Here is a 15,560-nt window from a genome sequence, read left to right as displayed (position 1 = left end):
AACACTAGGTTACTGTGGTAATTTACTACTATGCATTGTGTACCTAATCTATTCCACTAATCCGCTGCTCTGTTTCTTAGCCATTACCAGACTGTTTTAATGATTATAGCTTTGTAATATAGTTTGAAATCTGGAACTGCAAGGTCACTTTTCTATATACTTTTTTTTCCATTGATTACCTTGATATTCTTTACCTTTTGTTCTTCCATATGAATTTTGTTATTATTTTTTTCTAGCTCAATAAAATAGTTCTTTGGTAGTTTGATTGGTATGGCACTGAATAAGTAAACTTATGTAGAACTGTAATTTTTATTGTATTGATTCTGCCTACCTATGAGCAAAGGATACTTTTCCAATTTTTTAGGTCTGTATTTGTGTGAAAAGTGTTTTGTAATTTTATTCGTATAATTCTTGGGTTTCTCTTGGCAGGCAGATTCCCAAATATTTTGTATTGTCTGCAATTATTTTAAATGGAAATTCTCTTTTTATCTCTTGCTATTGGGTTTGGTTGGTAGTATATAGAAGTGCTGATGATTTGCATGGGTTTATTTTATATCCTGCAACTTTGCTGAAGTTATTACTTGTTTCACTTAGTTCACTTAGCTGATTCTCTAGGGTTCTCTAAGTATGCCTTCATACCACCTGCAAAAAGTGATTGTTTAGTTTTCTCATTGTCTATTTTTATTCTTTCAATTTCTTTTTCTTGGGTTATTGCTGTAGCTAGCATTTCTAGTATGATGTTGAATAATAGTGATGACAATGTTGTGCAATGATTCTTAATTTTTTTTCTCCTTGACTTGTTTTCCAGGTCAGTTTTTTTTAAATAGCACATGCCTCACATCCTTTTTTTTTCTGTGTATTTACCCCAATATTTTGATTTTGTTTAATGTTCCTTATTTCTCGGAGTCATTGCTTTCTGGTTGGTCCATCACAATTTTCAGGGAGTCCCTCCTTCCCATTCTTTCCTCCATGATGCTCATTCTGTTTAATATACATTTATCTCTAGTTTCATTCATTTGCAGTCATTGTGAACAGGTCATTCTTTTCTCTAAGACTTTATCTGAACTTCTGTTCTTGTGAGTTGACCTTTTGGGCTCCTGCCGAGCCATCGCTCTTCTTCATTGTCTGGCGATTTTCCCCTTTCTTTCTGTTTGCCCATTTCTCCAGCCTCAGGTTGTACCCACTCATTCTGCTTGCTGTCTCCCATACTGTTGAATGGTATGAACCAGTAGTATGCTGAAGCCAGCTCAGACCTGCTCTAGAGAGCCAATTGTTAAATTCTCACTGTGATCATTCACACCTCTCATTTTCAGAGAGCCAACGTTCGGCATTTACCAATACACCCTCTGGTGTGAACAGACCCCATTTGGTCCTGGCAGCCTTGGCTCAGACTCTGTGCACTGCTATGACTTGACAGGCCCCAACAAGGCATTTTTTATTGCAGGCCTCCTCTGATACCCCAGAAGCTTTGATTCCCAGATACTGGCCTACACTTTTCTGTTTCCTGCTATGGCTTGAGGGTGGGCTCATTGGGTGCTGGGCTGCCCAGGTTCTGGGCTGCCTGATGCAGGTTGCCTGGGTTGTGAGCGGGGTATGGGCTGCCTGGGTGCTGGTCTGGTCAACTCTCCTCTTCTAGCTCAGGTATGGGCTCTGATTCAACACTGCCCTGGCACTAGTCTATTCCTGTTTTACACCTGTGCCTTCTCTGCCTAACCTGGCTTGTCTTTGTTCAGGGCCTCTGTAAGTTTCTAGTAAATTCCTTGTGTAGGCCTGTACTGGAGGGGTGCTCATAGCTTATATGCTTTCTCCTTGGTTTTCTTTATCATGTTTCTCCTGGTACAATTTTAGAAGTCTACTCAGTAGCATTGTGGAGGGCCTGGGCTCCTCTGGGACCTAACATGTCACCATTTTAGTCAGAAATCCTAAAGAACTCTTCAGATTATTAAGCATTCCAAACATTCCCATTGTTTTTGTGATCATTCCACCCTCTTTTTTTTTGCTTTTTGGAGGGGAGAAGGCAGGGTAGTTGGGGTTCAATGACTTGCCCAAGGTCATATGGCTAGTAAGTGTTAAGTGTCTGAGGTCAAATTTGAACTCAGGCCCTAATTCCAGGGCCGGTGCTCTGTTCACTGCGGCCATCCTCTTTTCTAGGGTTCTAGCTGTACCTGCCACACATGGCATAGGTTTTCCTTATTGTATTAGGAATTAATTTTGTTTATAATTAATTTTTTTCAAAAATGATTATTTTGTTTACTTCTTATCTCAATCTCTGTGCTGTTTCCTTTCCTTCCTTTCTTTTGTGGATGTATTTCCATCCCTCTCTCTCAGTTGTTAAATTATGAAGTGTATGTCTATGTTTGGTTTGCTGGTTTCTTTTGTGCCTTTTTAGCTGTTTTGAAGTGGTGAGAAGGGCTGTGCTTTTATAGAAACTCCTTTAGCTTTCTTGCTGGAAGTCTTTTTTTCTTTTGTCCTTCTATTCCAATAGCCTTAGAGCAGGCTTGGCACTTTTACCAAGTCTCGCCCTTTTCTCCTGCCCAGATCTCTGAAGCCGGGTCATCTTAGGAACTTCCATTTGCTGTGGGGTGGAAGAAACTAGATGATTATTCTTGAGAGAAAACAGCTGCAGAGGAAGCTGGGGAGAGCTCATAATAGCTCTTTTCGGGCCCTGTTGATAACCATGCTCATGCTCTGTCCCTGCAGCCTTGACTGAGGTCATGTGGAGCTTGGCAAGCAGAGACTAAAGCATCAATATCAGAAACTATATCTTAGACTTCTTTATATCCTCTTTTTTTTGAGGCATTCTGGGTTAAGTGATTTGCCTAGGGTCACACAGCTAGTGTCTCAGGCCGGATTTGAACTCAGGTCCTCCTGACTCCAGGACCACTGCCCCTGTATCCTCTTATCTAGCACCATGTCCCCGTAAAGGTTCGCCATTTCAGCCACAGCTACTGCTGTAGATGATAAACAGACTTGGCTTCTAGTCCTGGCTTTTATATTCATGGACGGCATCAGCTTCTGTGAGTTGCTTCCTTTCTCTCTTGGCCTCAGTTTCCAGAAGGCAAAAATGATCTCTGGAGGACACGGAGATAGCAGCTGCTGCCCATGGCTTCAACAAAGGCATTGGCCTCTCTCACACTCCGAGGGAGAACAGGAAAGCCAGAACCTCGGGCTGGTATTTTAGAGCAACTGGAAGATGCATATTAGAAAGAAGCAAAGGGAGAGGGTGAGAACAGAACGGTGAAACAATCAGAGAAAACAAGCAGAGCAAGGCTTTGAGTGTCCCAGGAAAGTGTTGGACATAGAGTAGCCCTGGGTGTCTTTAGCCTTGGGTGCCTGCCCTTGTGTTCATCATTCTCATAAGAGTCCTTGGGAATGCCTTGGGTTTGGACTGTGCTGCAAGCTGCCTGAAATATTAGGTGTAGGGAACAGCAAAGGTTTTGCCCAGGGGTGGGGAACCTGCAGCCTGGAGGTCACATGTGGCCCTCTAGGTCCTCAAGTGCAGCCCTTTGAATTAAATAGATTCCATCAAAGGGCCACACTTGAGGACCTAGAGGGCCATATGTGGCCTTGAGGCTGCAGGTTCCCCCACCCCTGCTTTAGGTAATGAAGATCAGTGACAACTTAGTTCTTGACAACATCTTCTGATCCTATTCCTATTTTCTTGAGTCTGGTCACATCAGAGCTTGTGGGACCCTTGCAGTCACAGGCCATAGGAACCCTAGATTAATGACCTATAAGTTGCCTTCCTGCTCTGAAACTTCTCTCTTCCCCAGCTGTTTTCATTACCCAACCTAGATCCCCTCTCTTAGGTCAAATCAAACTCCTAGCCTTTGCTGGATCCTGGGAAGTCAGAGATGGGGACGGTGGAAATAAGGCCTCAAATTAGAGGTCTCTGTGTGTATTCCTAGACTCGTAGCATGTCACAGTTGGAAGAGATTTTACACATTCTCTTGTCCACCCTTCTGCCCAAAGTGTCACTGATAAGTGGCCCTCCAGATTCTGCTTAAAGTACAGAGGTTTTTAAACCTGCAATCCATGAACCAGCCTTTAAGATATTTTATATCTTTATTTCAATATAACAGAAATTATTTACTTTATAATACTCTGTATTTTATTTTATACATTTAAAAACATTATTCTGAGGAGAGGTCCCTGTTTGCAAATATCTCATCTCATCCTCACAACCCCCCTTCTAGGTAGGTGGTATTGTTATTCCATTTTATAGTTAAAGAAACTGAGGCATAGATTTGTTTTATTTTATTTTTTTAGTGATTTGCTCAGGGTCACACAGCTGGTAAGTATCTGAGACTGGATTTGGATTCAGGTCTTCCTAATTCCAGGCCCAGTGCTCTAACCACCTACCTGCCCCATAAAAAGGAGTGCATGTTGTAAAAAAAAAGGGGAATGAGCCTCTGGCTTAAACATTTCCAGCAATGGAGAGCGCATCATCTCCCCAAACAGTCCATTACACTGCTGTACAGCTGGGATTATTCTGGCTCATTTAAAAAAACACATCCTCTATGAAGCACTGGAAGGCTTGGAATTCCCCCACCTAGGGAATCCTGCATCTCCTTCCCAAACAGAGACAAGTTCAAAACCACAGGAGGAGGCCAGTGAGCTCCAGATTAATTATAGGCACTAGTTTAATCAATTGGGTTACTTACACTGGGGGTCAGTATGATGGATCCCTGCCAAGAGGTCAGATAATCAACAGCCTGAAGCAGGGGCCAGACCGATGGTGGGTCCCCACAAAAGAGCCCCCAAATCCCCGGGGTAATTATAGAAGACAAGGAAGAGCTAGAGAGGCGTCACTACTGATGGGGGCATGATTTTGGTTTTCTGCTTACTGATGAGAATGGGTGTTATGCCCAAACATAAGTCTGTGTATCAATCACGTGCTGGTCACATATGGGTCATGATATTCTTGTTACAGCTTTCATAGGTCTTAGCAATGACTCAGTGTCTAAGTTACGATTTTTAGCAGGTCACCGTGTCCAGGTTTCCACCTTTTACAGAGTTCAAGTTTTTATGACTTTTCAGTTATTACTGTATTTTATGGCTTCTCCCCAATCGGGATCCTGCAAGCACCCACTGTGTTCCAAGGCACTGCGCTGAGCCCCTTACAAATGTTATCCCATTCGAGCCTCCTAAAGACAACCCGGGGAGGTTAGGTGCTATTAATGGTCTCCGTTTTACAGATGAGGAAACTTAAGTGACTTGCTCAGGGTCACCTGGCTGGTAAGTAGATGAGGTCAGATCTGAATTCATGTCCCTCTGACTCCAGGCCCAGACCTCTGGCTGCTTCACCACCTACTTAACTTTAGTTCATTCTTATGTTGGCCCCAGATCAACCTCCCTGAAACCTTTCATCTATTTGGCCCTGGTTCTGCCTTCTGAGACCAAATGGAGGAGACTCCCGGCTCTCCCCACTGACCGTTTCTCACATTTTTTGGGATAGTTGCCTTTCCTCCAGGCTGAACTTCCCCAGGTGGAGCTGCAATTTGTGAGGCTTTCAGAATGTTTGCCATGCTAGCTCGCCATCTATGGACGTATCCAGTTTGATGACTCAGAACTAGGGAGACTGAAGAGGGAGGGAACCCTGAGCTTCGTCCCGCCTCTGTCACTCAGAGTGTCAGGTGTGCAGCTGACCATCTTGGATGGACAGGGAAACGGCTGGTTGGTTCAGCTCCGAGCCTAGGGTGACAGGTCATGATGGGGGTGGGGCAGGGACCATAATTCTCAGTGCTGCCATTGACTCCCAGAATTTGTTCCTGACCCCATCCTTCTCCCTGACTCATGTGCTCCTGAAGATAAAGGTACACGGGGCCTGGCATGCATGCATGGTGTGCTCATGTGTGGGCATCAGAGAGGAGGGAACCAGGGGGGCAGCACTTCTGATTCCAGCACAACAAGGGCCCCTTAAAGCCATGAATAGGGTCTAGAGTCTGGAGCCATTGTGGCTCAGGGGTGGAAGATGGTGGAAGTGTGATGAGAACAGTCACAGTGGGCGGGGCCTGCAGTGCACAGAGGTTACAAGAAGGTGGATTTGCATGGAGGAGACTGGTGATGCATGGGGCTTGCAGTGAGTGGGATGAATGGCTGGAATTAGGAGGAAGCCAGAAGTTGCAGCAAGGAGTTTGAATAGAGGCTACCAGCCTTCTGGGTCCAGCGGCAGGACAGTTACAACCGCCACTGTCCCATACAAACCCTGCCTTATGCAGCCCCGGCCCCCCAGGTTCCTCCTTCCTGAAGAAGTCATTGGTTTGGGTTTGGGCTTTTTTGGGTTCAGTTTGTTTTGCTGGTTTATGGTAAGGGGCAGATCCTGGAGCCCATGACTTTGGTGCAGGTCCTTGGAAGCAATGGGGACATGTAGTGGGTGGGGGTAGGAGTAAAGAGTGTGTGGTGGGGAGAGAGCAGTGAGGGGCGTGCGGTGAACAGCAGGCACTATGGAGGCATTTGGAGTGGGATGGACTTGCAGTGAGCTGGTTTGCTGTGGGGCTGGTGGGGCTGTGAGAATGGCACTGCCCTGACACCAATTTGGGCTGAGAATGGTATAAAGTACAGCCTGGAGCAGTTGTCTGGGTCCTTTTCCTACTTCCCTTTTACCCTCCAAATACGGTTCTAGTCAGAATCCCTGAGATATTGTGCCTTGCAGAAGTTTTAGTAAAACCATTCTTCTAGAATAAGAGATGACTTCAGAGTCCTGTTCCTGGCTTGTCCTTCCTGGGTCAGGCCAAATTTCACATGTTACCCTCCTCTATAAACTTCAGTGGCTCCCTATCACCTCCAGGACCCTCTGTTAGCCTTTAAATACACAACCTGGCTCCTTCCTACCTTCCCAATGTTCTTACCCTTTACTCCACTCCACTTACTGAAATAGTCTGATATGTAGTCTGAGATAGTGGGGAGGAATTGCTTCCACCCTTCCCACAATCTACTGCCTGCCTATCTCTGGTTCTCTAGCTGTTGTGTAGCCTCTGAAATCTGCCCAGTCTTTGCCTCTGTCCCTTCTGTAGGGGCCAGGGAGCAGGTTCAAAGAAGTTAGTTGGATTCAGTCTTGCCCAAGACCGCCTCTTAGGTCCTGGATGAGGGAGAGTCCTGGCTTTGGAGGGTCTTCGGGTCACCTGGATTCAGCAGAGATGCTAACCCACACATGCCTCCCGTGTCCTTTTCTCTGATGGATTCACTGTTTCCGTGTGATGTGATCTTGGGGCCAGATCCTTGAAGCCACACCCCTGCTGGAGGCCTTCGGAAATGCCAAAACCGTGAGGAATGACAACTCCAGTCGCTTTGGGAAGTTCATAGAGATCTTTTTGGAGAGGTGAGTGAGTGAGAGGTCACTAAGGAAGAACTCTGGAGGGGAAGGAAGTAGCATTCTTAGCAATCCGATCACCAGGAGAGAGGGACAACACGGGGCAGAGGGAACACTGGTCCTGGAGTCCGGATGACCCGGGTTCAAATCTTGCTTCAGATTGTCACTAGCTGTGTGACCTTGTAAAATGAGAGCATTCACTTTGACCTGCAGGTACCTTTTAATTCTAACACTAGGGTCCTACGAGTGTGAGTTGCCCTTGTGTCTGTCCTTCTTTCTTGAAGAGGTCCATGACATCAGACAAATGATGACATGGCTTGCAGTTGTCTCTGATTTGAGTGAGGGAAGACTGTGCAAGGTCACCAGCCTCACTTTCCCCTCCAGAGCCTCCTGGGTCCAGTGGCCAGATAGTCATCAGGAAGACTGGAGATGGCCCAGGATGCAAAGGGAGACCTTGGTCCTTCTAGGCTAAGGCCTTTTCAGGTTCTCACTTCGAGTGAGGGCAAAGCCCATTCAGTGAATGGGCCTCTTTAAGAAGTAAGTCAAGGGATGGCCCCTATGAACAAACAAACAAAACAAAAAGAAATCAGACTGGGAGGAGAAGACCCTCAGAGTTGCTGTTCAGAAAGAAAAACAGTTACTATCACTCTGAGCCAGGAGGGTCCAAAATACAGCCATTAAGTGGAGCTTGGGCAGGGACCTCCTGTGGTTTGATGTAGTCCAGCGATGTCTACTTCTAACTCCCCAGGCCCCCAGACATCCTTCCAGCACTCACTACACATGTCCAATCTGCTGCCAAAACTTCTCATTTCTGCTTCCACAATATTTTGCCTAGATATGATCCTCTCTCTCCACTCACCAAGCTGCCAACCTGGCATAGGCCCTCATCTTTTTATGCCTGACTATGGCAAGAGCCTTCTAACTAAACTCCCTGACTTGGATCTGTGCTCCCCCAATCCACCCTCCACTCAGCTACCAAAATGACTTTCCTAAAGTGCTTGTCTGACCATATTATCCCCCAACACACGTACATACATGTTCATACATACATACACACATACATACATACATACTCAATAAATCCCAGTGACTCCCTTTTACCTCCAAGATAAAATTTTATATTCTCTATCTTTCTAAAAAAAATTCTTCTTTATTGGGGCAGCTAGGTGGCTCAGCGAATACAGCACCAGCCCTGGAGTCAGGAGGACCTGAGTTCAAATGTGACCTCAGACACTGACACTTAACTAGCTGTGTGACCTTGGGCAAGTCACTTCACCCCAACTTCCCTGCCTTCCCCCCTCCAAAAATTTTTTTCTTTATTTATTCTGAACTTAAGAAATAAAAGAAGCATTTCCATAACATAGTAGAATAGAAAAAAAGATTGCACATGAAACTGCAAATCTATTATGTACAAGTTGCTATTCCTTATGTAACTCTTTTTCTTCCCCACTCCTGCTTTAGAGATGGCTACCATTAGACACATATATGTATATATGTTTGTATATATTCATGTGTGTATATACATACATACATACACGGTCATATATGTAAAATCATCCTTCACATACTTCTATTTATCCTTCTCTGGATACAGACATGTCTTCCCTCATGTGTCCTTTGCAGTTAATTTGGGTATTTATACCGTGTTTCCCCGATAATAAGACCTATCCTGAAAATAAGCCCTCCCCTTACTGTGTAAGATTCCTCTAAAATAAGCCCTCCCCCGAAAATAAGCCCTATTGAGATTGCTACTGTAGTGAAGGTGATCTCCTGCGCTACACGCTACATTACGGTGCCCTCTGTATGCACCGTCCCCCCCCCCGTGAAACGTATGCCGCGCTCCGAGCTGCATCCAATCAGAGCTGCAGCAGTGAGCGCGTCATCCTGTTCTTCCCCAGTGATTTGCTTGCTGGTACATTTTTTTGTTCACATTTACCTGTTTATTAAAATTGCTGTCAATGTTCATTAAAATAAGCCCTCCCCTGAAAATAAGCCCTCTGGTGTTTTTCTGTCCAAAAAAATTAATAATACAGTGTCTTATTATCGGGGAAACACGGTAGTGGCCAAAAGAACTTATTCATTCAGAGTCGTTCTTAAAACAACGCTGCTGTTACCGCATACACTATTTCCTTGGATCTGCTCATCTAGGTCTCCACTATTTCATGCAGGACCAGCCATGTTTTTCTTTCTTTTCTATCTTTTAAAGTCCCAACACCACCTGGGCCCTTCCTACTTTTCCAGTCCTCTTATACTTCACTCTTCTTAAGATATGCCATAATCTTTCAACACTGGCCTTCTTGCTGTGCCCCCACGTGACCCTATCTCCCTCCTCCAGGCATTTTCACTGGCCGTACCCCAGACCTGGAACTCTCTCCCTCCTCACCTTGGCCTCTTGGCTTCCTTGACTCACTCTCTGTAGTCTTTCTTTCCCAGTCTTCCCACAACCCCAACTCCCTGTCCCCCCAGTACCTTCCCCCTAAGATTTCCTTCCATTTACACTGGATATATGGTATATATACAGTTACATGTATATGTATACATGTGTGTTTTGTGGCATTTCCGACTCTCTGTGACCCCATTTGGTGTTTTCTTGGCAAAGATACTGAAGTGGTTTACCTTCGCCAGCTCATTTGACAGATGAGAAACTGAGGCAAAGAGGGTTAAGTGACTTGCCTAGGGTCACATAACTAGGTCCTCTTGTTTCCAGGACCAGCGCCCTATCCATTGGTTGAACAAGTTGTGGTATATGAATGTAATGGAATGTTATTGATCTATAAGATATGATGAGCAGCAGACTTCAGAAAAGCCTGGAAAGACTTCTATGCACTGATGCTGGGTGTAGTGAGAGAGCCAGGAAGACATTGTACACAGTAACAGCCACAGTGTGCCAGGACTGACTTTGATAGACTCAGCCCTTCTCAGCAATGCAAGGACCCAAAACAATTCCAAAGGATTCATGATAGAAAATGCCATCCACATCCAGAGAAAGGGCTATGGAGTCGGAATGCAGATTGGAGCACTTGCTATTTTGTTTTGTTTTCTCTTTCTCATGACTCCTCCCATTGATTCTTTTTTCCCCCTTTTTGGAGGAGGGAAAGCAGGGCAGTTGGGGTTAAGTGACTTGCCCAAGGTCACATGACTAGTAAGTGTTAAGTGTCTGAGGCCAGATTTGAACTCAGGTCCTCCTGACTCTAGGGCCAGTGCTCTATTCACTGCACCACCTAGCCTCCCCCCTCCCATTCGTTCTAATTCTTCTATACAACATGACTAATGTGAAAATATGTCTAATAAGAATATATATGTTGAGCCTGGATCGAATTGCATGCTGTCTTGGGGAGGGGGAAGGGAAGGGAGGGGGAGAAAATTTAAAACTTATGGAAGTGAATGTTGAAAACTAAAAAGAAATAAATTAATTTAGAAAACAAAACAAAAAAACCATTGTTGTCTTTCCAGCGGCTTGATCTGTGGTGCCATAACGTCTCAGTACCTCCTTGAAAAGTCCCGGATTGTGTTTCAGGTACCTCCCCACACTGAAGAAATATAAACATGGTGGGAGGCAGGCCTGGCCTAGGATGGCCTGGGGAAGTCACCTCCTCCTTGGTCTGTGCTAAGCTCTGCTTTTTCATTCCATCCCCACCCCCGAATCCACAGGCCAAGAATGAACGAAATTACCACATCTTCTATGAGATGCTGGCAGGACTCCCAGCCCAGTTAAAGCAGACGTTCAGTCTTCAGGAAGCTGAGACCTATTACTACCTGAATCAGGTAAATTCTGTAACTGTCCAGGGGCAGAGCTGTGAGGCTGTTACCGAAATGTCAGCATCCCCTCCAAACAGAACACTGGTCTTATCCATTGCCAGAATCCAGGGAATAGAGGGAGAGTCTTCTCTCTGAGTTGTAATCCAGCCTCCTCTTCTCCCTCCCCCTACACACACACACACACACACACACACACACACACACACACTACACACACGGCTCTCCACACGCCTAAAGATTCAAATGTTGCTACTGACACATCCTGGCTTTGTGACCTTAAACCCTCCCTAATTTCTTACTGCTAAGACTCTCAATTGCAGAGGTTTTGAATTACTTTGGCAGAAGGAGTTTCCTCATTTGGGGGTTCCCTATGAAATCACAAGTCTGGTCCCTATCACCTAATTGAACCCCCTGGGCTGAGTGAGTCATTGAAATATCACACTGTCAAGTAATTTAGGGTATAAGGTTTGATTACCCATAATGTAGGCATCTGGGTGGTATAGTACAGTGTTGGACCTAGAGTCAGGAAGACCCATGTTCACATGTAACCTCAGATACATAGCAATTTTGTGATCCTGGATAAGTCACTTAACTTCTGTCTCCCTAAGTCTCTTCACCTCTAAAATTTTATCAAATGAGATAAATTTTTTGTTTGTTTTTTGGAGGGGGGAGGGCAGGGCAATTGGGGTTAAGTGACTTGCCCAAGGTCACACAACTAATAAGTGTTAAGTGTCTGGGGTCAAATTTGAACTCAGGTCCTCCTGACTCCAGGGCCAGTGCTCTATTTTACACTTGGCCAACTAGCTGCCCTGAGATAAATTTTCTAAAGCGTTTTGCAAACCTTAAAATGCAGTATAAACATCATTTTAGAATAAAAACAATAAATATGTTGGAAAATCTCTTTAAAATTTCTTAAATTTTAGACAAATACTAAAACTTAAATACTTAAGAAAAAGAAACATTATGAACTAAAATATTAAACCTAAATATAAAATAAGAAAAGAAAATTATCATGTGCACAACAGAACATAGGAGAGGATTCAAAATATATAGCGATAGCATCATTTCAAGAAAGCCTCTATATGAAATGCTGCACCATAAGTTGAAAGCTGTCCATCTTTTCTTTGCTTCCTTGTAGGTTTTCTTTTGTTCTCTGCTGTACACTTTTTACTTTGTTCTTTTTTTCTTCCCTTCCTCCTCTCTACCTACCACCCCCATGCTACAATTGAGTATGGATATAGTTATACATACATACAGGTATGTACATATATATATACATGCATACATACATAAACATATATTTTCCCCAAGAGATTCTACATCTAATCTTGCTTTCATGTTTGTGAATATCTCTTTTTTCCTGTTTCTCCTAACTCCTCCGCTTTACCAGTTGGCAGACTGTAAGTACCCGGCACAGTTCTAGAATTCTAGCTTTTCTCAGCTTACAAGCTTCTCCCTTGAGCTGCCTGACTTCCCTGGCAGACCAGTCAGTTTCTGGCTCCTATATCCAGTCCTTGAGCAGAGTAAAGTCCTCTCTGGTTGGGCCCCAGGTACAGCCTATAGCTTCAGACTGAAGCTCAATGACTGACAGCCTCCCCTGTTCACTAGGTCCTCCTCCCTCTCATCTCATGCTCCCAGCCTCACTTAAGCATTATTTCATTGCTGTTGATCTTTCATTTTCAAAGGGGACCTTGGTGAAACAAAGAGAGAGTTCAAGAAATGCCTCATGACCTCTTCTAGGGCTGAGACCCCTAGGTTTCAACCCGGGCCCTATGAGCACAAAACTAGCGGTTCTTATTGAGAGAGGGCACCGTAACGCTTCTGGGACATGGATCTTTATGCTCATAACAGTTTCATGAGAAAATTTTTTAATAAAATTAATAGATTAAATGAAATTGCATATTTTAAAAGTACAGTTTATCTTGTCTTTATCTCATCCTTTAAAATGTCTATTTTATGCATGTTTTATACACACACATATATATCACAATAGAATTTATCAAAGGTACAATAAAAATGGGCAACGGAAAAGAGAAATGACATCAACTCCAATAATAATGATGTCATATACAGCTATCCCTTCCACATCACAACTTTCCTCATTGCGGTTTCGATGCCGTGGGTCTGCATAAGAAATTAAATGGGAATTTTTGGAGAGTTTTGCAGAAGTCACAGATCACACACGAAGGCCAGCAGATAACACAGAAAAAAAAAGTTTAGAAATTCAGAAATGCATAAAATATATGCATAGTAGTGTATGATATCAACATATGTTATCTCTTGATACCATAAATACACATAATTTCTGTTTTAGACTTAAAGTAAGTGAAAAGTTAATGTTTGCAAAAAGAACACAAAAGCCAGCAGACAACACGCAAAGGGCGGTATCTTTACTTAACATGGACCTACATACAGCCTAGGACCAAATACTTAATTCAGATCTTACAATAAGGTACTGCAAACATGCCATCAAAGAAAAAGAAAACAAGTCAGACTTCTTGTCTGGTAGGACGGGAGGGCCAGAAACGTTACCAGGATTTTCCAGATCGCACAGGATGGAGGGCGGGGGTGGGGGGGGAGCGGGGAGAGCACTGTGCTCCCAACCCCCACAATGGGGAAGGGATAAATGTAGAAATTTAACCAATGTAAATTAGTTACCACAACAAGGAGGCTAAAAGAGCCCAGAAAGCACATTAGTGAGTACACATCTGCTTTCCTTGCCAAACAGAGAGAGATCTTCTTTCCTCTCTTCCCCAGGGTGGCAATTGTGAGATCCTGGGTAAAAGTGATGAAGCTGATTTCCAGAGACTCCTCAGTGCCATGGAGGTCTTAAACTTTAGCATCGAAGACCAAGACAGCATCTTCCGAATTCTGTCTTCCATCCTCCACCTGGGCAATGTATACTTTGAAAAGTATGAGGTAATCTGTGACAGGAGAGTCTTGGGGGGGGGCACTGTATGAGATAGAGAGACCCATCATAGAAATGCATGTAGAAGTCCCTACATACTAAGGTCATAAGCCATTGGCTTTGAGAGTTCCTTCTGAGGAGGGCTCTCTTTGTCTATGACCCTCAGCTAGCAGTTTTTAACCTTTTTTTTTTTTTTTGGGGTATCATGGACCTCTTTGGTGAAACCTATAGACCCCTTCTCTGAATAATGTTTTTGTGTTGTTTTTCTTTAAATTCATACTTAAAGGAAATACTAAATTTCAATTAGAGGTCAATGAAAATGCGGATGTAATTTTTCCCACTGAAGATCAAGAAGGCCCCTGAAATCTATCACACACCCCTTGGGAGTCCTTGGACCCCATCTATGCTTCAGAATTTCAGAGGAAGAAAGCCTTCAAAAGGTCATCTGCTACAGCTCCCTCCCTGCCTTCGGGCAGGTGAATGACTACATTTACACCAGGGATAGTATTTAGTTTCCTTCCCAAAGTGCCCAGGAACAGAGTTCTAACAGACTTCCTTTGTCACTTTGGCTACTGTTTGATTTTTTAGATAGTCAAAAGTTTTCCCTTATGTCTAATCACGGTCTCTGCTGTTCTTGTTAAAGATCTGTTTCTCCCTCTAGGGGGAACTATACAGATGACCTGGGGAATGGCTGATATTGGAAAACAGTGATTTCTCTCTCTTCTCTAGCCCACTCCCAAACCCCAACCCCAGCATGTTCCTCAGGAGCCCGAATCTCCCTTCTTCCCACCCACTCCAATCCTGCTCAACTCTGGTCTGAGACACTGTCCCCATATCCTTTTCTAGGCTGCCGTTTCAGGGAATCACAAAGTCCTTTCATACTAAAGTATGTTTCTTCTCAATTACCCCGATTTCCCCTATGCCCCCAATTCCCACTATTAGGTCAATTCTTTGGGGGCAGATGACCAAGGCAGAGTTATTGTCTCCAAAAGGTCCCTGCAAAAAAAAAGACAGGTTCCCCAAAGTTCTCTGCCACTACAATAATAGTGTCAGGGATGTAAGGGGCAGCCTGAGGTATTCCTTAGGGACTATGTGTCCTGTTTCATGCCCCAGGTTCAGTAGCTTTCTGCAACCCCTCTGGGCAAAGTGATGCCCTGGGCATCAAGGGGGCACTCTGAGTCAGGAAGAAAGTGGGGGCATGAAGCCTCCTGAAGCTAGAAACCCTTGGAGAAATCTCTGGTTCCCAAGCTGGGGCCCCTCCTGTTCTCTAGCCACCTTCTTGGCTGCCTGCCCTCTTGTAAGATTTCTATCTTCCCGGATTCTTTCAGAAAAAGTTCCCCACCTTCTCCCTTCTCATGAAGGTGGACCACAACCTTTTAGAGGGGCCCTTAGAAATTTTTTGCTATTAACAACTACAAACATATAACAGTTGTGGGAAGATTTATAAAGCTAAAGTTACACCAAGTATTATAGATGGTACCCTGGGGTAAGAAAACAAATAGAGTTTGGTTTCCTTTTTCTGAGCTCCTTATGCTTTTTTGGTCTCTCTCTCTCTCTCTCTCTCTCTCTCTCTCTCTCTCT

At 44.2% G+C, this 15,560-nt stretch overlaps 1 protein-coding gene across 1 annotated transcript in view; it reads left to right on the top strand.

Annotated features, from left to right (window-relative positions):
- MYO15A (myosin XVA) overlaps window positions 1-15,560 on the top strand; it is a 144,727-nt gene that overhangs the window by 27,117 nt on the left and 102,050 nt on the right. The window contains exons 8-11 of the mRNA XM_069087739.1: window positions 7,218-7,321; window positions 10,766-10,829; window positions 10,964-11,077; window positions 13,829-13,990. Of these exons, the coding sequence (XP_068943840.1) occupies window positions 7,218-7,321; window positions 10,766-10,829; window positions 10,964-11,077; window positions 13,829-13,990 (444 nt within the window). The remainder of the gene's footprint in view (window positions 1-7,217; window positions 7,322-10,765; window positions 10,830-10,963; window positions 11,078-13,828; window positions 13,991-15,560) is intronic.

The sequence above is a fragment of the Petaurus breviceps genome, unplaced genomic scaffold, assembly GCF_028583685.1.
Source record: "Petaurus breviceps papuanus isolate PSGF00001 unplaced genomic scaffold, PetGlider_PUasm1.0 183, whole genome shotgun sequence".
Taxonomy (NCBI): Eukaryota; Metazoa; Chordata; class Mammalia; order Diprotodontia; family Petauridae; genus Petaurus; species Petaurus breviceps.
The sequence above is the reverse complement of the archived record's forward strand: the minus strand, read 5'-3'. Positions and strand labels throughout refer to the sequence as shown.